Genomic DNA, 22,849 nt, shown 5'->3' with positions numbered 1-22,849 from the left:
GACAGTTTGCCGAACAAGAACTTGTTGTCCAGTGGTGCAGCTAAGATTTTGGTTTTAAAGTCCTCAGGGAGGGGCTTCAGCGTGAGCCAGGAGTACCTGTGCAATACAGAGGTTGAAGCTGCAGACCTAACGGAGGCATCAGCTGCATCACAACTGCACTTCAGAGAGTGTCTGGCAACCTGTGATGCTAAAGACAGCTTAGATGCTACCTGAGATTTGTTAGGAGAGTCAGGCATAATGGAATGCAAGAAGGTTGCCTGAGAGACCAAGTCTAGGGCATATCTGACCATGTGCGTCTGATAATTGATTGCCTTAAAGGCCATTGTGGAGGGTGTGTACATCTTTTTCCCCAGTCTGTCCATGACCTTGCTGTCCTTGTCTGATGGCAGAAGGGAGGAGGAAGGTATTAGTCTGCACTCTTTGTTAGGGGCCACTGAATGACTGCAGGATCTGCCATAGGTGGCTTAATGAGAAATTTGTGCTCATCAGGGACCTTGTAAAACTGGTCAGGGCTTTTGGGAGCTGGGGGCTTTGATTTGCTGTCTTAGAGGCTGATGCAAATGCATACATGTAAGCTGGAATCACAGGGGGGAACAGCAGAGGCAGACGGTGACTCCACCGGGAGTAGTTCAAAATGCCTCTTTTGAACTTCAGTCATCTGTGTGGCATTCCACTTGAAATACTCCCTCATTTTGGTAATTGTTTCCCCCAAAATAAATATCTTTGGGGGTGAATCTACCTCTAAGCAGTCCTCATCTGGGGAGTAGTAGTCCAGAGGGGAGGCTAACTGGGATGTGTAGGTTAGAGTCTTCCTCTTGAGTATGGGTGGGACAAATGGAAGCAGCTGAGGCTGGCCTGGGGCTGAAAGCAGGCAATGTAGCAGCAGGCAAGGCTGTGGGCCTAAGAGCCACAAAGGCCTGAACCAAGGACTGTGAAAAATATGCCAGTCTGGTTGGTCCTCAGTGGAAGCAGACCAATTTTTAGATTTTTGCTTCTTCTTAAGAGTAGTCTTAGTGGAAGAAAGAGTAGTCGTCTTAGTGGAAGTAAGTGGATGCGTAGGCCTAGAATCAGGCATCTGGCCTGTGGGAGAGGAGTCTGTTTCCAGAACCGTGGGTGGTTTTCTGGCAAAGCCTGGTTCCCCCTTGACATTGACCAAAGCAAACATCGGAGTGACCTCTGAGGATGTGCCTACCAGTGTATCTGAAGTGGCTTCCACAAAGGGAGCCACAAAAATTGCTGGTTCTACCATACGCCCCTCAGCCCCTAGATCGGTAGGTGGCGGGATGTCTGACATAGGAGAGGCAGAGGCAGTAGGCCTTACAACCTTGACCTTCTTTTTAGAAAGCTCCACCACAACAGCTGACTCTGGTTTCAAACCTAGGGTTAAATGCTTTAGTCGCTGGTTTTCGAGATAAAGTTTTAGGGCTGCCAGCCGACTACGAAGAGTTTTAGGTATGAATGACTGGCAAATGCTACAGGTGGTATGGTTGTGGTCTTGGCCTAAGCAGAAAAAAGTTCATGCAAGTCCTTGTGCGGAATCTGGCAGCCACACTTGCATTTCCCCTTTCTAGCGGACATCGGCTAAATAAAAAAGGCCCAACAGCAACCAAAGCTCAAGCAAAATAATACATTCCCCAATGGGGTACTTATCTAAAGATGTCTTCTGGAACATGGAGTGGAAGCGATTGATCTGACGTTCAACTGTGGCAGAGAAGTTCTGAGGTCTGTGTGAGCAGACATCACATTTAACGCCCATGGTTTATGGCCCTGCATGTGATGTCACATGCACCTGGCAGCAACCAGACTTAAGCTTTTGCATAGGAGACAGACGTTCAGATAGCCTGAGGTGGAGGATCCTAATACTGCAACATGGGAATAGAAGGACATCACGTGAAACCTCTTACCTGACCAGAATCTGAAGAATCCCTCTAGGGATCACCAAGATCATCAACCATGGCTCCTCCTTGACGTCTGGAGCATACACCTGCAAAGCCTCAGAGGATGTGTGAAAGGAAGGCTCCATGCTAGTCTCTGATGGGGTCATGGCAGAGGAATCTGACGTAGACACCAGACAGCCTACAGAGCTATCTCCCGCTTCTACAGAATTGTCCAGTGGAGGCTGGACAGCCAAAAAATTTGGTCAGAATTTCTTGGCCTTTTTCTTGCCTAATGGTACCTCAGGTTTAGACGATTCTGCCATGCTACCTTGGGCTAAGAGTTTAAGCCTCTGGTTCTTGAGATAGATGACCACTTCTACGAGTCTTAGGCACAAACAGGACATATGGTCGTGGGAGACCCCCCCCCCCCAAATAAAAAAGATACTCTTCTTGATGATCCTTATGGAGAACCTGCATCCCTCATGGACATTTTCCCTTCTTGGATGACATGAACTCTAGGTAACCAAAAACATAACAAAGAAAAAAACCCAACAGGGCATTTATATGATGGCTAGGTATTCAGCATAGCAAAAATGTGTTCAGACCGACAAGTGATAATGGCATTTGGACTGATGGCAAAGAAGCTCTGGCTAAATGCGTCCATACATCACCTTTATGCCCTACATCTTGAGTGGGGAGCATACACATCACATTTGGCACATGCAAGATCTAACAGCTTTGTTAATCTGGCTGTACGTTGGGCTATCCCTGGCAGAAAATCCCTATGGCGAAGAATACTGCAACAGTGATATAAAAGGACATCTATCTCACCATCTTACTTATGCCCAATTAATCACAGCACAGACAATAATCTTTCAGCCTGCCTAGCTCTTGGTACAATTCTCCAAAATTACACCCCAAACGCACCTTCTCAAATGATTCACAAACTTTTTTTTGAACTACTGTCTCTCTCATCTCTTTTGATCTCATATATTTTCCCTACTTAATTTACCTTTGTATCCATCTCTCTGCTAAATTCTACTGTTTTTTCTTTCATGTAATATGCTGAACATTTATCCCTGAGCATCTGCTGAAAACTGGGACTGACCAGTGGGACTTTTCTAGTAAACAAATGCCAGTAAATAAATACTTGTATAACTGTCTTTTTACCTCTCCACATTTGCCAGCATAGATAAGTACTTAATGAATTTAGAAAAATCTTGTTTGAATATGCACTGAACTGAAAACACAACAGAAACCTCTATGACATTAGAGCTTGTGATTCCATCACTCTAGATATAATACAGTTTCAATGTAGTGGTGATGGCTGAAACCAGACAATCTAATCCAGGATATCAGCTGACTTGTAGGCCTCGGCTTGAGACACAACTTTACACACAATTTTTCCTTGAAATGGAAGACTGGAAATCACGTTTTCCTAATCCACTGAAACCAGACTGTATAGAGTGAGCAGAGCTCAATTTGCCTCACCTTGCAGGAAGCATGTTAAAGTTCATTCTCGAGATTCGCTAAGTTGGGTTTTGATGGATCATGATTAACAATGCTCAATGCAACCTGACAACAAATATGTGTATAATCACACACGGCCGTGCGCACAGACACACACTTTTTTCACAATACATCACATTATTCTCTTCATATATACTGGAAGACGTGTTTTTTTTTCCTTTTGAACCTACTGTGTTAACCTTCAGTGGTCTAGTCCCTCTCCTCATGTTTTACATTATATTTGTTCGGTCTCCCCTCTTAGTCTTAATTTCCTTTTTAAATGGATACACACACTGTGCATGCATTGTGAGTGATGTTTATATAAAAATAAAATAAAGTTTTGTCATTGTGTATGCTTCATAGTGCTTTTTGACAACTTCTGAAATGCAGTCTTAAGCTGTAAAACAGTGGATGATTACCGACAATGAAACCTACAAAGTGTGTTGCTTAGCCTATGACATGCAGGGGGCGACACACTCCTTTCTGAAATGATGCGAGTTCTAAGCAGGAAAGAAATGGTGGAACCTTCACAGAAATGAAACTGAAAGGTACATAAAGGGTTTGTATGCAATACATTACAGCTAGATGATACTGTGGACTGACATAGCTACATTAAAAATTTTTTTCTACAAGGTGCTTAGAGCAATGTGCCTTTGTGGAACATTATAAAAAGATATTCACAGAAAGCTCTAGAATTTCTGATGCAATTAAGATTCATAAGGGGAAGAATATGAGAGAGACCTCTCATACTATCTGAACAGCACTGTTTATCCTATAGTGATCAGGGTGAATGACTATTTCTCATAGCATTGTATTGTTGAGCAGGTTGGACAATCTGTTGAGTAGTCAAGACTCCTTCCTTTAGAAAAACCACCACTGAAATGCTCACAGAGGATAACAAATCTGGACAATCGACCCTGGATTCATCAGGGTACGACTTTCGACAACTGTTTTCACCAGTCGAACAGGAACTACAGGGCCAAGAACAAGAGGGGCAGACGTCGAGTTGTACCCCAGATAACTACTATCTTTCACAACACTGATTTCAAAACACATTTATCTGTAATTGTTCTGAATGAGAATGGTGATTTCAAACTTTATAACTATAATGACTAAGAGTTTGAACGACACTGTAGATTTACTATCTAAAGATTTTTCTTTTGTGCCGGCACGTAGGATGCATATTGAGGATATTGTTACTGACTTAAAATTGTATTTGAGAAAACTTATGACTAAATTTACCAATCCAATTTTGTACAGAAAGTTTTTATAACCCTCCTTTACATTCTTCTTTGATTTTGTTTGAAAAACTGTGTAAATATGATTTCAGACTATTGTTGAATAGGAAAGGGAAAACACTTACTACAACTTAACTAATTCAGAACATCATTTGTTAAAAAAATTGTATTTCAATAGGAAGTTGAGAATTATGAAACCCGACAAAAGGGGGTGGGTTGCAATTATGTTGAGAAATGAGTATGTCAACAAAATGAATGCAATGCTACACAATGACTTTTACAAGGACTCTTAACAACTGCATTAACATTTCTGATTCTAAAATCAATTTTTTTCTTAACGACTTTGTTGATCAAGGTCACATTTCCCAGCAGTTGTTTCATTTTCTTAATGCCCAGCATCCCACAGTTCCTACTATATTTGAGATTCCCAAAATTCACAAAAGTGTTGAGGACCCCCCCCCTTTGCGACTAATAGTGAATGCAGGAAAATCAAAAATCCACCCTTTGGTGAAATACATTGACTCTAAACTTAAACAGGTACTGGAACCATTTACTTAGTTGTGTAAGGATTCATGGAAATTTTTAAACAGGTTGAAAGGTGTGGCCTATTCTGATTTAGGTTTTCTTACTATTGATATTATTGATTTGTTTAATGTCATTCCCCAAGACCTTGGTCTGGAGTGAGTTCAGGCATTTCTGACAGAATCTACCTCCTTTACCTCAAGTGAAATCAAAGTACTTACATTATTGATGGAATTGTTTTTTTAAAGAATAACAACATCTTTGAGGGCCAACTTTTTTTTACAGCTAAAGAGTATATCTATGGGGGCTGCTTATGCCCCCATGTTCGCCAATATAATTATGATTCAGTGGGAAAAGAAGTTCATTTTTAGATACGAGTCCCAATTTTCTTGGGTCATGTATACTTTTTTGGACAATATTTTTTTATTACTGGGAGAGAATCCGTCAGTAAAATTAATGACTTCATTAATTATATGAATTCCACTACTACTTTTTTGAAATTCAACCATATTGTAAGGATGGATTATATTGTAGGAATTAACTACCTAGATGTGGAAATTATTAAAGATTACAAGTGGAAGAAATTTGTTACCAACATTTATAGGAAACCCACCTACTCAAATTCCATTTTATTTTATACAAGTTGTCATCTCCCCCATCAAAACAGAGGGATTATGAAGGGCCAAATCTGTGCGCCTGGTGAGGATGGTTTCTGATTTGTTTTTTTTTGTTTTTTGTTTTTTAAGTGAATGTGACAATCTAGCAAACATGGTTTAGTGAAGGGATATCCCAAGATTTGATATCCAAGGTGGTTTCAAAAAGGTTGAAGGAATTTATTGTCCACTTATGCTGACCCACGATAGTACACTGATCGGCAATTTAAATGTCAACAAAAAATCTTGCACCGATTCTTTGGTTATGATGTTCAGTATTGATTACAATGAAATTAAGTGGATTTTGGACAGAAATTGCAAGACATTTTACTAGTTTGACAATATTATTGACAAAATAGGGAACACACCACAAGTAGTCTTTAGGAAAGGTAGAACCATTAAGAATCTTTTAAACTAGGGTGATTATCTTCCTTAGCAAAAGGAAGGGTTACCTTTAAATGTGGACTTTGTTCACAATACACTTTAAGCAGTGATTCAGTGGTCATTAACAAATGTACTACATAGACTTCCTTTTATTGTACCTGTAATTCTATGGGATTAGTCTATTTGGCCAATTCAATACTGTTCCTGCTTTCACGTTGGCAAGATGGACAGAAGAGTTAAGGAACGTATTTACCAGTACACTTTTTATATTAAATATACGAATGTAAACAATGCTTTATTTAAACATATTTAAAAAAAATCCCACAAGTTATTTTCCCTAATTTTTTTGTGGGGGGAAAATTGAAAAAATACATGTAGAGGTTCATTGAAGGACTTACTAAAGTTCAGAGAATTAATTTGGCAGACAAAACTAAATGGTTGCAACTATCTGGGACTAAATGAAGCCGTTTCCATTACTAGTGTTTTAAAACTTTGATTGTACAATGTTTGACTTTAACCTTGGTTTTAGTACTAATATTGTTATATAAAATTTCATTACAACTATGGGGGGCTTATTTGATTGTGTATCCCAGATATTAAGAGGTTTTTAAGCATTTTCATAATTTTCATTTGGTTACTGAACATAGCGCCTGCTTCAGTCGTTTTAGTATACCTGATGTATATATGGTTTTGATTGGATGAATTCTTTACATGTGGTAAAGACGTTTTGCTTTTAAACACCTGTTTTGTGATTTGTTTTTATTCTGATGAAGTCTTGTGTTATATACAGACAAAAGCGCTTAATCTACATGACTCATTAAAGTTTTTATTTTCACTCAGCGATGGGTACTGTTTTGGTGGCAATTTGTTTTAAGTGTTTTAGTGTTGTGTGTTGTGTTCTTGGTCTTACAGCAATGTAATCAATCTGCACAATCATACAGACCCCTCACTTTCTTTTACACCAGTCACTCCAAAACTGATTTTGCAGGATCAAACAAGTCAAATAAGGCAATACAACAGAAAAAAAGAGAATTAGCATGTGCCTTAACAGTACTCACGCTGGAATTTGACTCCAGACACCAGGTTCTGGTGGGCAGGAATTGTGTAAACACACCTCCTCTGTCGAATGTCCCACACCTTACATGTATTATCTCCACTTCCTGTTGCCATATGGTACCTGGAATTTAAGAGAAAAACAAAAGAACTCAGTCAAGCTTATATGCACAATGCTTATATTTTAGTCTAATGATTAATGGCTTGCATTCACGGCCGGTGTTAGACAAAGTGCTCTTTGACAGTAGCAGCTTTTGTGGGGTCTCCACATACTCATGGATGATTGGGGGCCCCTGCAGATGTACGCATCATGGGTGCCTATGACATTAGTTAAATCATCCTGATTGACATTCTTTCCACTAAAACTAAGTCCAGGACAATGTCACTGTTAAAACATTTAATTAAATTAAGAAGCCTGCTTCTTGAGAAAACACTGTTACTAAAATCAGAAATAACTGTGAATTTTTCATCCTAGGAGTTATTATCCACCCAGTTTAATAAGTACTCAAGATTGTTTTTCTGGTTTTTGCTGGTTTGACAAACATGCAAGAAAATATGAAAATAAGATAACTTTCCATGGTTGGGCCCCAACCCCATTGATCAACCTCCAGTGATCGAAGGCTTCGCTGCTGCCTAAACCTGTCTCTGCCTGCACTACATGCTAAGTGTTATTTGCCTGGGATATGTGATCTGGCTGATCAGACAGTCTATAAATCACTGAATTTCAGATCCTCTGAGGTATTTAAATGCAGCAGTGACGTTAGAATACCGGTTCTGTACGAGTTCATTTTTTTCTTTAGTTAACTGGGGTCATGGGTTCATTCAAAGACCTTTTTTCAGCCATCACACACATAAGACACAAATACTTAACAATATCTAGTACAACTCATTAATCATTACAATAGACCTCCATTCTGCAAATAAGCTAAATGATTAAAGCAGAATTAAAATGAGAATTCCGCAAAAGTTAAATTACATGCTGTATGATAATTTTTTTTTTGAGACATGGAAGCAGAAAGGTGAACTTTTCACTGGATAAATGATAGACAAGAGAGACCAGAATGGCTAAAGAATTAGAGAGAGGAAATAGGTATGCCACTGGGAAGTGAGTTCCAGATAACAAGGTAAAGCCTGGAGAAGGCTCTTTCCTTGACAACTAAAATGACAGATAACCATTTAAGGTTAAGGAGTGCAGTCTCTTGTGATATAATCTCATACTGAGGATCACAATGAGAATGTTAGTGACAAAGGGAAGAGTAGAAATCAGAATGAAAATATGAATACAGTGCTTGCAAAAATCAATGCGGTTGGGAAGGTGGCCTAATGGCTAAGGTGTTTGCCTTACAAACACAAGGTGCAGGGTTTGAGTCTCACACGGGATAATTGGCTAGGCTTAAAATGGCTCGCAAGGGCAGTTAGCCTAGTACTAATCTATGAACCTATAAGGTGTCTTTTTCAGGTGCTGGCAGTGTAACAGTGCAGTGGTATAGGTTCATAGGTATGTACTAGGCTATCGGCCCGAGTGCCTACGTAAGCCTAGCCAACAAGGTTCCCTGGCTTACGCCACCCAAGAAAGTTATTTTCCTGTGCCACTGTCGAGCAGAGACACAGAAGTGATCCCCAGGGTGTACTTCCTATTTCCCATTCACTCATCGAGATTTTTCTTGAAGAGTGCTAATGAAGAACTTTGCTTGACATAGATGGGTAGCCTGTTCCAGAGTATGGGAAGTCTCTGGGACAGGAATCTATCCCTCCAGCATGTCCTGTTTATTGTGGTAACAAGGTTTAGGTCCCAAGACCGTGTAGCTCGAAGGGATTGGGATTTCTTTAGGTGTAGCATGTTCAACAGCTCTGGGTTTGACATAGCTTTATATGTTAGGCAGAGATCACCTTGGAGTAGGCGATATGCTATGGAGTAAAGCTGGAGTTTTTTGAGACGGTCAGTGCAGGGCATCTGTTTGAGGCCAGTAATCCATTTTGTGAGGTACTTCTGTGGCCTTTCCAGCTGCTGCTGATGTCTTGTGAGGTACATTCCAAAAGGGGCATTGTACTCTATAATGGGTCTGAGTGTCGAGTAGAGGGGAACAATGACCTCTTTTTTCCTGGATGAGAACCCTTTTATGATGAGGTGTGCCACGTAGAAGGACTTCCTGACTACTGTGGCGATGTGACTATCAAAGGACAGACTACTGTCCACCTGGGTCCCAAGGTCTCATCACACATTCGGTGTTAAGTAGACTGCTGTCTATGTAGTAGTTCATGGGTACAGAGTTTTTACCAAAGGGGATAACAATGCACTTTTTGGCATTGAGCTTGAGGCCATGGCTCTGACACCAGGCATCTGTCTCAGCGAGGCCCTTCTGTAGGATTTCCACATCATTTGGGGACTCTACTATGGTTCCTAGTTTGCAGTCATCTGCAAACTTAGTCAGAGGCCTTCTGTGCTAGCCTGTACTTCAGAGAAGTAGATACCAAAGAGGAGAGGTCCCAGGACTGAACCCTGTGGTACTCCACTTGTCACTGGTTTGAGGTCAGGTTTGGAGTGTGCAACTTTTACAGTGTGGGTTCTGTCAGTGAGCCAGTCGGCAACTCATCTTGTGACGTAGGGATTTATACCTAGTTTAGTGAGTTTAGCTATAATTCCAGAATGGGGGAAGGTGTCGAAAGCCTTGGCGAGGTCAAGATAGGCTGTGTGAACCACCTTACCCTCATCTACGGCTTTGGTGACTGCCTCAAAGAAGTCAGTCAGGTTCAGGAGGCATGATCTGCCTTTCACAAACCTGAACTGGGTGGGATCCAGAGTTTGGAGGTTAACAATGTCTTTGTTTATGAGTTCCATGATGATACGTTCCATGGTCTTGCAGACCAGGCTCATCAGGCTAATAGGGCGATAGTTCCCGGGATCAGTGGTGGCTCCCCCTTTCTGGAGTGGGATAACTGTTGCTGTATGCTATTCAATGGGCACAAAGCCTGATGTGAGGCTATGACTAAACATGGTGCTTAGGTGGGGAGCCAGTTCGTTCTGAAGTTCGTGTAAAATGTGGCCTGAGATGTTGTCCGGTCCCATGGATGCTGTGTTTTTGGCTTTTGAGAGTGCAGCTTTTACCTGCGCAGTTGTGATTACAGGGACTCTGCATTCTTCCTGTATAGATATGGGCCCTTTAGGCGGTGGGGGAGTAAAGTTAGCACTGAACCTATCTGCCAGGATGTTGGCAATATCAGTTGGTTCTGTAATTTTCGTGCCTTTTTGCTGTAACTCAGAGCAGATCTGGGTGTTTTCACTGAGATTCTTGACATAGCTATAGAATGCTTTGTGGTTGTCCTTAGAAACAGTGGTGATTTTGTTTTTGTAGCTAGTTTTGGAGAATCTTACAAGGGATCTCAGCTTCTTATTGAGGCTGACCAGGGAAGCTCCTCCACTCATGGGATTTTACTTTCTTTTGCAACAATTTCTTCCCTCTGTTGTACAGTTTGTTTATGGCAGGGGACCACCAGATTAGCTTCCTTTTTTTGGAGGATAGCGTCTTTGGTTCTGTTTGAGATAGCACGATCCATGCACTCATGTAAGTGCTTATAGAGTGCATTTGTGTAGGATTCAGCAGTCGTAACTGTACTGTCCATCTGCATGGGTGTCATGAAGTTCACCCCTTCTGTCTTAAGAAGCATGAAGTTGGCTTTGGAGAAATTTTTTACTGTGGTTTCCTAATGGGGGGGTGGGGGCGGGATGTGGATATCAAGGGTGATTAGCTTATGGTCGGATTGGACCAACGAGGAGTTGACTTCAGGTGTGGAACACCGGTCACTCATGTTGGTAATGACTAGGTCTAGGATATTGTTGCCCCTGGTGGGGGTGTGGATAAGCTTATCCAGGGCATTGGAGTTTATGATTTTCAGAAAGCGTTGTGTGAAGGAGTTGGTACACGAGTAGTTTCCCAGTTAATGGTGGGGTAGTTGAAATCGCCCATAATTAGGGTGCTTGGTTGAACCCTAATATTTCCAGTACATCAAGAAAAGAGGAGTGGAAATCTTGAGGCATGGTGGGGGATCTGTAGCAAGCTACAATTTGGATTGCAGTTTTGCCCAGAGTTAGTTGCACTTGGATAACCTCGGATGCATTATGCTGAGCATCTAGCCTGGAGGTGTGGATATCCTTAATGAATATGGACACACCTCCGCCTTTGGTGTTCTAGTCCAGGTTACATGGCCGAAAAGTGTAGTATGAGTTATAGCCTGGTAGTGCAGGGGTGCTCTCTGGAGCCTTGAACCAGGTCTTAGTCACTGCACAGATATCGATGTTCTCCATTTTAAGGAGTGTCTCGAGTGAGTGCATTTTGAGATTTAGACTTCTAGCATTGAGTAGCATTACCCTCAGTTTTTGCTTGCCTGTTCCTGTTATGGTGCTGAATTTGTCATTTGAACCTTGCCTAAAAAAGGCACTATAGGGGCGGCAAGAGCCTTGGCCAGTATCCCGAATCCCAGGGGCGACAGGTGCAGGCCATCTCTGGAAAAGCATCGTGGCCTGTCGACCATGTCATCCCAAGCAATTAGATACTGGATACCCCTAGAATTACATCAGGAGCTCAGCCGATTGTTGGAAGTCAATCATCTTGTCCTTGTACTGCGGGCGTCATTCTAAGTAATGGCAGAATGATACTCAGAGCTAGGGTCATACCTGCCTGGGCTACAAGATCGGAGAGCTCTTCCATGTCTCTTTTCATGTAGTCCAGGGAGGTACGTCTCAGGTCGTTTACACCAACATGGACAATGACAGTCATATTTGTACTTGTTGTGGAGTGACCTGAGTGCGTGGGTTATGTGGCGGATCCTGGCACCCGACAAGCAACTGACAGTTACCTTCTCCTTGTTTAGCCTGGTGAGTGGGACATTAGTGTGCCTGACTATAGAGTCACCTATGACTAGTGTGTTGGATACATTGTTTTGCCTTATTGGCTGTGCTTGAGTGGCACACTGAGTCTGTGGGCTATGTGTCATTTGGGTTGTGCTAGGGGGGGGGGTGTGGAAGTTGCTTGCGTTTCTGCTTTGGAGGTCTCTGTTGCTTGGGCAGATTATTATTGAGAGCCTCGGCAAATGTTTTAGTGTTTCTGTGTGTGGATTTTGGTGGTGTAGATTTAGTGAGACTATGTGATAAGTGTGGTGTGGTGCAAGTGTTGATCTTCTCCTCTTGAATGTCAAGTTTGGTCTTGGTTGGAGAGAGCTTTACCTCCAGTTTGGCTAGATAAGTGCATCTCTCATCGGTTGTAGTGTTGGGTGGTAGGAGGAGAGGGTTGTCTGTGTACATGAGGCAATTTCTACATTGCCCCAAGATGCCCAGAGTCATCAGATAGACAAGAGAGAACACTGGGAGCTGACCCTTGGACATGCCTGAATAAAAAAAACTATTTTCCTCTAGATAAGTGAGGAAAGTGAGTACAAGAGCTGTTTTCTTATAAGCAAGTGAAAAAAGTAAGTGCAAAAACTGTTTTCCTCTAGGTAATGAGGAAGGGTTAGTGCTATAGTAATTAGTAGCTTATTTAGTGCTTACAAGTTCTGAACAAGTGCTGAACACGAATAAGCAAATGCAAGTGCTAAAACTAAGAATCTGTATCTGCACTAGACTAGTTACAGGAAAGAAACAAGTGCAAATGCAGGCTTTCAAATCAGAAAGTTGAGAGAGATGGAAAAGATTGCCCAGACAGCCAATAACTACAATTTCTGGGCCAGAACCACTCCTTATGTGGTAAGACAGGTTACCTAGTGCTTACCACTCCCACTTACAAGCTAGAAGGCTTCCCTCCAACACAGAAAGGCTTGTGGGGAGGGGGGGCTCAGAAGCTTACATACTGTCCTGGACACAGCAAATCTGTATCTGGACTACATTAGTTACAGGAAAGGTAGGAAACTGGCTTACATTTTTTTTTACAGAAAAGTAGCTAAAACAGCAGTAAAACAATTCAAATGCAGTGCAAGCCAGCACACTTGCGCATGTAGCAATATTAGACCAAACACAATTTAATAAAATGCAATTAAATTTAAAATGACTAAAAACTAGTGCAGAAGGAGTGTATTAGGTAGAATGTGGTAAAGGGATGGGACTGGAGGGAGTGTCCCAGATCAAATCTACAGTGGGGCGGGCAACTGCAAAAGCCACCAAATTTAAACAACAAACCAGAGCTAGGTAGGGTGGGTGGGACAAAACACTTTCAGCAGAGATCTGAAAAACTATACAGTGAATCAAAAATAGTGCAGAACTCTGAATAAAATTAGTCCAGCGACAATTTACAGTACACAATTCTGAAGAACCAAAAATATACTTTGCTCTGTATATTTCCAGATAGTTTGAAGGGAGTTCTGTTAGACACCGGTTCCAGCAATGATATGCAGGCTGTTAACAGGGTATATTATTATGCAAGTAATCCTTCAGATAGTCAGATGACACAAGTTGTAAAACACAATTATACCAACTTAAGACAGCAGAAAACAGGGAGAGATGGGACAAAACACTTTCAGCAGAGATCTGAAAAACTATGCAGTGAATCAAAAATAACAGTGCACAACTCTGAATAAAATTAGTCCAGGAACAATTTACAGTACACAATTCTGAAGAACCAAAAATATACTTAGCTCTGTATATTTCCAGGTAGTTTGAAAAGAGTTCTGCTAGACACAGGTTCCAGCAATGATATGCAGGCTGTTAACTAACAGGGTCTATTTACCAAGATACTATAGGAATAGGCCGGAGTGCCCAACGGGTCAATGATATGCAAAGTGAGAAGGGGGCAGCAGTTTCTCTTGGTTCCAAACATGAAAGAATTTGTTTTTCTAGCACTGACCACTATGTTGTGCTTGCTGAGACACAAGCAGTCCTTTGTTACAAATCAGATTGGAGTGAAGGTACTAAGTTCGACACCAAAGCCAGCCATCAAAAGAATCATTACAGCAGAGAGTAGTTAATTTTTTTTATACCCAAAGGAAGATCAGTAACTAACCGAAATAATAGGGCTGATTTAAGAATAAAATATTGGAGAGCACCAGATTTAGAGTAGAAGAAAAGAATTGTGCATTTCCAAAGTGTCAGTGGATAAGTCAATTACTCGCATAACGTTTAAACCATGATTATAATTCTCTGTCTTTCGGCTTTTCCCAGTTAGGGGTCGCCACAGCGGATCACCGGTCCGCAGATTGATTGGCAGTCGATTTTTATGGTGCTGAGTTGCCAGCCCAACGCCTACCCTTCAGGGAAGGCAGACCCACACGCAAACGCACCCACTTGCATGTCTTTAAAGGTCACTCAGCTGCAGGGAGGACATGCAGACTACGCACAGAAGAAACTCCAGCCGAGAATCGAACCGAAGAACCTCTTGCTGTGAGGCAACAATGCTAACCCCTGCACCACCGCGGCCCTTCATGATAATAATTCACTATCAAAGTTTAATTTGGAAAGCTAGGTCTGGCACAAATCATGGTTAACAACAAGACAATCATGTTTTACATCAACAAGTAAGGCAGCTATGTACAGATGACCCTCCTCTACTTTACTGATTATGTAACAGGATACCCTGGAGTAAAGCTGTGCTTGTACTAAGCAAGGGTGCAATACCATGCCATGAAGTTCTAAGTACATGAAATCAGATAAAGGATTTAAAAAAAATGATGTGGAAGCTGATTAGAAGTGTTCAAGAAAAGAAGGTGTGTTGATTTTAGACAAGCAAGTGATGGTAGACTTCCATTCAGGAGGGATAGAAAACAGTGAGACATGAGATTATAGATAAGGAGCTTATGGGTATAGGTTCAGAGGCGTTTACTAGGCTAACGACCACAAGGGCCTTTTTAAGCCTAGCCATGCATCCAAAATCTCTGACAAGTTCTGATACCCTTGAAAAGTATAAGCATGGGCCTGGGAGAGGAACCATTTACAAGTTACCTGTGTCCATTAGAGACGTAGGTGCCAAACCAGGAATGAATTTTCGGTTTCCCATCCAATTGTCCAAATTGCACTTGAATTGGGTTAGGGACGAGCTCTGCTTCACATGGATAGGGAGCCTGATCCACAGACTGGGTAGTCTCTGGGATACATACCTATCTCTCCAGCAGGTTCTATTTATATCACAGGCAAGGTTTAAGTCTTTAGAATGGGTAATTCTGGTGCTGTTTGTTTTGTGGATATGCAGGAGGCCCATCAGAGTGGGGTCTGACAATGCCCCGTATGCCAGGCATAGATCTTCCCTCAAAAGCCTGCAGGAGACAGAATACAGGAATAGGACCATGAGGCGGTCTACATAGGACATTTTACTTATGTCCTGTATTCTTTTAGTGAATAATCTCTGTGGACATTCCAATTGTTGGATATGCCTGGTTAGGTACATACCAAAGTGGGCACTGTACTCAATGATAGGTCTGATGAATGCCGACTATGGTGGAACAATGACTTCCTTGGACTTAGATAGCATACCTTTGTTTATAAGTTGTGCAACATAGAATTATTTCCTCACCACTGTAGACACGAGATAGTCAAAGGCTAGATTACTATCTGTGAGTGTCCCTATGTCCTTGACTACTGGGTCAACTTTAAGGGCTGTGTTGTCAATATAACCATTACCAGGGATGGATGACTTCCCAAAGGATACTATTATGCATTTCTTGGCATTTAGTTTTAGTCCATGGCTCTGACACTGGTTGTTTGTCTGTGTCAGTCCCTCCTGGAGAACATTTGTGTCAGTGTGAGATTCAATGACAGCTCGTAATTTGAAATCATCTGCAACTTTACTCAGCCAGAGACCAGTGACATTGGCCTTGATTTCTGAGAGGTAAATGCCAAAAAGGAGCTATCCAAGGACTGATCACTGAGGGACTCCACTTGTGACTGGCCACTCTGTAGAGGTGGACTCCACAATTCTAACTTCCTGAGTCCTGTCTGTGAGCCAGTTGGCTATCCATCGGGTGACATACGGGTTTGTACCTAATCTCTTGAGTTTCTCAACAATGCCCAAGTGGAGTATTGTGTCAAATGCCTTAGCCAGGACAAGGTAGGCAGTGTGAACGATTTTGCCCTCATCCACTGCTTTGGTGACCTTCTTAAAGAAGTCCACCAGGTTGAGTAGGCATGATCTGTCCCTTACGAAAACCAAACTGGGTGGGTCCAGTGCCTGGAAAATAGAGAACTCCTGAAGACTCTGCAGTGGAAAGTATCAAAAGAGCAGGTAGAAGGTGAAGGTTTAAGTAAATATAATGTAGAAATATTTGCAACCACAAACCAAAAGACAATATTATTGTAACCACAAGAAAAAAACAGTGAAAGACAGCTCTACTTTCCACCTAGATGAATTTATTGGTAAAACTTTATGATCTCGTCTCTAGCGCCTCGGCTGTTGCCTTTACAGAGTACAAAAACTTTCTCCATTAATGCATCCACATTATATACTCTCTTAACATTTCCAATGAATCAATTAAATAATTAAATAAAATTCATTCATAATTAATTAGTAAAACAATCAACATGTAAAACCCTGCCAATTGCACCTTTATATTAAGCCCTAGGGCTGTAGTTCCATATTTCAAAATGAATACTGTTTCTTTCTTCCTTAAAGAATGGAGAAAGTTTTTGTACTCTGTAAAGGCAACAGCCGAGGCGCTAGAGACGAGATCATAAAGTTTTACCAATAAATTAATCTAGGTGGAAAGTAGAGCTGTCTTTCACTGTTTTTTTCTTGTGGTTACAATAATAATGTAGAAATAGTTTACCAAAACTGAAATGAAGTGAAACCGAAAGGGTGGGACTGAAGTGAAGTAAATCAGAGCTGTTGGGGTTGCACGAAAAATTAAGGGAACAGGTAGACATAATGTTATGTTCGAATTAATCTTTGAAGATGGTTGTACATTCTTGAAGATAACAAACATGACAGCCATGTGGCAGGGAGAGATTTAATGGCTGAGAACTATTTTTACCTTAGGATTACTTTCTTTTTTAATTTCTGACCCATCACTTTTGAGATGTTGTATAAGACATGCTGCTGATGCCTGCAGTACAAGGATGTGGTCATTCTAAAACAATTTGATCAGCAGGCCTAAGTGATAGGAATAAGTTATAGCTGGCAGTTTTGCCAGATGTTTTCCATAACTTCCTGATTTAGTTTCTAGTCGACACTAGTTGCCTGATATCTGAAGTGAGACAAGGGCAGTGACTACCTTAGTAATGACAGTTCTGTAACTGCAATAAGGGGGTGATAACTGACAACACTGGACTTTCATCGGGTTCCTGTCAGAATGATATAGCAGCAGTATTAATTGGCAGCTGCTGTATCATTTTGATATGTGCCAGTGATTTGTGAACAGCAGCTTCTAGGCCACAAAACAGTCACACAAGCATGCACACCCACAAAATGCAATCAGTTTGGCAGCATTAAAACTTATGATGTTTCATAATATAGTTTACAGAATCCTTAAATTCCAATTTTTTCTAACTTTATGAATAAAGTTAAAAAAAGTATACTGAACCCTACATTGCAAACTGAAGTTTAAGGATTCTGTAATTTACAATAAGAAAAGAACAGTAATTTGCACTCGTAACAGGTTATTTTTTTTAGTAAAATGGATTGTTAGTTTCAATAGATAGGTAGGTGAACAGATATTTTGCATTAATTCTGTTAATTAGGAGTGCTGCCACCCCATATTTATTTGTTTACCATCTCCAAAATGTCGAGCACAACCTCTCACAATTAGAAAATGTAGAACACTTACTAAAGGCTTCAGCTACAAAGCTCACGGCATGGTTATAAACTCTTTCTTCATACTTAAAAGAAGCCTTTTGATGAATTAGGATGATTCAGTATTATTTACCACAAGTATTTGTTAAAAAAAAAAAAAAAAACTGTTAGCAATGAATGTATGCCGAATCCCTTCAATGTGGAACAGTGTGGAATATACAATTTTTAAGATGTAAAATGAAGTAGAGCTGACATGTACATGGGAACATCAGGTAAACAGAGTTGCACTGAAAAGATTTATATACAACACATAGCTTACAGTAATATATGTCAAGCATACCTCTCAGCCTCTTACAGCAAAAATCTGGACAAAGCTATAAATAAAAGTGAGACAAAGGCCCCAAAACAGGGACAGTTTTTAAATATTGCTCTTACACACTTAGAAAGCTGATAGAATAACAGTTTTTATTAGCATGTATCTTCTGAAGGGTTTGAAGTCTGAAACATAAATGTCTGTCATTTTCTGACTTAATCTTTAATGATTTGCCACTAATTTGCCAGAAAATCACAGTTTTATGAAAAACGAACCAAATATTTGAGGCAAAAATCTGGACATTCTGCAAAAGTCTGTACAGTTGAGAGGTATGAGTCAAGACATAGGTTTACATGAGTATTGACTGTTTACAAAGTAAAGGGTTTACAAATTAAATGAGAACTCGAGAGAACAGTATAGAGAAGTTTGCATTTATAAAATATGCACAGAATGATTTAATTATCTTGACTCTCTAAAGCACATATATTTAAATTCCTCTTTTAAATATGTTTTTTTTCTCTCTCGCAGGTTTATAGAATTTCTAAAGGAATTAGTTAACTGTGCAGACCATTCTAGGTTGCAGGGGCTAGTTTAACAAAAGATTTTTCACTGGAAAATTGTGGCCTGTTTAGTTTAAGGCTGTCTGTATTTCTCAAAGTGTGCGATGATTTACAGAGTATGACTTATTTGCAAGTGGGGGGGGGGAGCAGTATCTATCTTTAGCAAGCTGAAAGTCAGTGAATTTATTAAAAATGTGGCTCTGGCACAAATGGGAAGCCATTTAGCTTTCTGTATCATAAGACAGTAATGCTCTTTGTTATGTACAAGACATATAAATCTCAAAATATTGCTTTCAGTTTTTGCAAAACGTTAGTTCTGTGCTGACAGGGTAGCTATAATAAATGCATACTCCAGTCTAGTTATTAACGCTTTGATGGTTATTACATGATGTGCACCTTTGGGAGGAAGAGGGGTCTTTTTAAGCAAGTGTAAAACTTTAGTGGTTATGCCCTCAGTATGAGCATGAAAGGAGAGGTGTTATAAAATAAGATGCCAAGGTACCCTAGTTCCTTTGTGTTAAGATATCCAGATTCCATTCAGGACTGTAATATGTAACTCATGAATTTTAGTTAGCAGCTTAGCTGTACCAAATATCAACACTGAGGTTGCCTTTGAATCAAATGTTAGGTTGTTGCTTGTTAACTTAACCCCCCTTCCCCATCTAACATTTTTTTATTTTAATTAAGAGTGGGGGGTTAAGGGAGGTGCAGCTCCACGTACTGACAGAATCAACAAAAAATCAGAAGTGTGTCCTAAAAAAACAATTCACTAGATTGTCAAACAAATGCATGCAGTCACTAATCATCTATCAGTCTATGTATTTATATCTCTAACCATCTGCAGAACTATAACTTATCAAAGCATCTCTGGGAAAAGAAAAAAAAAATAGGTGGTTACCAAGCCTCTGTAACCATGCCTGCGCTGTTTTGGTAAAGCGCTTTTGCTTGACCCAGTGATCTCCACGACTGTCCAGTCAGGCAGCACTAACAAAATTGTTTGGTTTAATGGAGTTTGAAATCTGATATAACGGGAAACAATGAATGGCTGCAGGAAGAGCCTTTGCAGTAGGAAGTGTACTTTATAAAAGATGGTATTTTATGATTTTTCTGACTGACCTCAAGGAAAGGCAGGGAAATGATTGCTGCATGAGCTAGGGAAAACCATTAATGTGTAGTATCTGTAAAAGATCAGCAGACTTTTTCCCCCAAATTACTACCTGCAGGAGTTGCTGCCAGCTACAATACAGTAAAACTGCCTCTGGGCAAAGTGACAGCACGTTATACTACAGTTGCTCCCAGTGTTATCAGCTAATGTAATAACCAGGGAGAAATTACCTGCTTAAGCTTCAGCAAAAAGATTGTTCAGCAGCAATAGTTGCTGTTAAGTTCAGACTTACAAAATGTGGATGAAACAAACGATCTCCTTCGATTCCTATGTTGCAGTATTCTAGTTGTGGGATTTCCTGCCCTCAGACAACTCGTACATCGGCTCCTAGACAAAAGCTACAGCTTGGCTGTTGCAGCGTGCATGGGATGTCATATGTAAGGCCATAAACCAGGGGCCTTAAATGTAACGTCTGCATGCACAATCCTCAGAACTTTTCAGCCGCAGATGACCTATGCATCGTACGATTGCTCCTTCATAGGCATTGCATCAATAAAGCTAAGTAACACATTGGGTTTCTATTTTTTCTTGTTTTACCGATTGTTATCGCTTAGGCTTGGTTGTTGTAGCCTTTAGGTGATGTCGGGTAAAAAGGGAAAGTGCCAATGCGGGTGCTAGATACCCCATAAAGACACCCATGATAGGTGTGTTTTTTGCTTAGGCCAGGAACACGACCATTCCTCCTGCTCAGTTTGTCAATCATTTGTGCCAAAGACCCTATGCAGCCTTCTGGCCGCTTTAAACCTCCACCTAGAAAAACAGCGCCTTCAATGGTTAGCCCTTAGAATGGAGGCCGCATATGAACCTCCATGAAAGAAGGCCAAGATTCCTAGACCTTCCTCTCCTACCGCTCCACTTCCTGACACCCGGCCAACTGCTGATCTAGGAGCTGAGGAGCGCTCGGCGGATCAGTTGACTTCGACGATGTCCGAGGAAGCCGTTGCACAGCCGACTGCCACGTCCTTGGAGCTTGTCCAGACACTGACTATCATTGATGTCGAGTGGGAACCAGTTTCTGTGGTTCCTCCGTCCGGGATCCAGACTTCAGAAATGTCGACTTCAAAGCCTGACGCCAGGCCGGTTCCTGCATCCATCCCAGCCAAAAAGAAACAAAAAAACAAGCATACCTCCTACTCTCCAGAAGCCATAGCAGATTGGTATGGTACCTCTCTCATGCAGGCCTTTATGGCCCTTAGGCCTTCAGCCTCAGCCCCCACTACTCTGCCTTTGCTGAGCCCTAGGCCTGCATCGGCCTCTTCCCTCTCACCCATGACCTCTCAAGTTGTTAGGGAGGAAGAGCCTGATTCTTCCTTTTCTTTCTCAGAGGACTCCATTTCATATACATCCCAGATTGCTTCTCCCCAGATGTATTATTTTCCTGGTGAGGAATCTGTGGAAGGGGATTCTCACCCAGAGGATATTACCTTTGGTGATACCAACACCAAGATGAAAGATTACTTCAAATGGGATACTTCCCAAATGATGGACACCCAAAATAGGTACTTTGAGCTGCTTCAAGTGGAATCACCCTCCCCTTCAGCTATCCCTCCAGTGCTACCTGCTTACTTGGATGCCTTTAATTCAGCTTCTAAGGCAACAGACTCCCAGCCTCTGGATGCTAAGCACCCTGACCACTTCTATAAAGTGCCAGAAGAGCAAAAATTCCTAGTTAAACCCCCTTTGGCAGACCCAGCTATTATTGCCACCACTCCTGATCAACAGTCTAAACTGCTGCCTTCTGCCTCCCTCCTACCCACAGATAAAGATAGCAAATATGTGGCTAGGATGGGAAAGAAGGGATACACTTCCTCCACTTTGGCTTTAAGAGCCATAAATTATCAGACCCATATGACTAAGTATGCTCTAGACTTAGTGTCTCAAGCCTCCTCCATGTTGGCTTCTATCCCTGACAGTCCCATTAAGGCTGACATTGCCTCCAAAATGTCCTTGGTTCAACAAGTAGCCAGGGACTCCATCAGATGCAGTTATGATGCTGCAGAAGCATCTGCCCGCTCTGCAGCATCTGCTTCTGCCCTCAGGAGATACTCCTGGCTAAGACTACAGAATCTACCTGAAGACTTCAAGTCCAAAATCTTGGATGCCCCCCTTGGATCACAATCTCCTTTTTGGGAAACAATCTGCAGACCTCCAAGAATCTGCAGGAAAAAAGCAAAGAATTACAGGACACCAAGCATCTGCTGGTGTATTCCCAAGTATTATGGGAAATACCCTGCTAAAACCACCTTTGTAAGGTGTAACCCTCCTCAGACAACTGCTTCCTCCTCCAGATCTAGAAGAGGGGCAAGAAGATCTACCACGTCCAGACCTTCTGCACCACCTCCTCAGCCCACACAACCCTTTCAGGACAGAGGAGGGCCCAATAATGCGTGACTGCATTGCCTACCTACCACTCGCTGCACACCTTCCCCACTGTTTCCCCCTCTGACAATCCATCACCACAGACCAATGGGTCCTATCCATTATCCAAAAAGGGTACTTCCTATCCTGGAAAGAAAAACCTCCCAGGAAGGGTATCCCCCCCCCCAAAAAAAAAAAAAAAAAAAAACAAATGCATCTCCTACCACAAGTTATGTCAGATCTACTAAAGCTAGGCACTATAGAACCTGTCCCATCAGGACAAGAAGTAAAGGGATTCTACTCCCGTCTCTTCCTGGTCCCCAAAAATGATGGCCCCTGGAGACCCATCTTGGATCTCTCCTTTCTAAATCTGCACCTTCACGTACCCGTCAAGATGCTGTCACTCCCCATTCTGTTGTTTCTTATCCCAGCCAAGGTCTTTATGGCCACCCTGGACCTAAAAAAAGCCTACTTACACATTCCCATCAGGACTTCCCACATACAATTCCTGCATTTC

At 41.5% G+C, this 22,849-nt stretch overlaps 1 protein-coding gene across 2 annotated transcripts in view; it reads right to left on the bottom strand.

Moving 5' to 3' along the window:
* The window catches only part of PRPF4 (pre-mRNA processing factor 4), a 981,057-nt gene that overhangs the window by 16,016 nt on the left and 942,192 nt on the right, over positions 1-22,849 (bottom strand). For both annotated transcript variants that reach the window (XM_044058032.1, XM_044058033.1), the window contains exon 13: positions 7,242-7,360. In XM_044058032.1, the coding sequence (XP_043913967.1) occupies positions 7,242-7,360 (119 nt within the window). The remainder of the gene's footprint in view (positions 1-7,241; positions 7,361-22,849) is intronic.

This window comes from Protopterus annectens, chromosome 16.part0, assembly GCF_019279795.1.
Source record: "Protopterus annectens isolate FY-2018-M chromosome 16.part0, PAN1.0, whole genome shotgun sequence".
NCBI lineage: Eukaryota > Metazoa > Chordata > Ceratodontiformes > Protopteridae > Protopterus > Protopterus annectens.
This window is presented reverse-complemented; position numbering and strand designations above follow the sequence as displayed.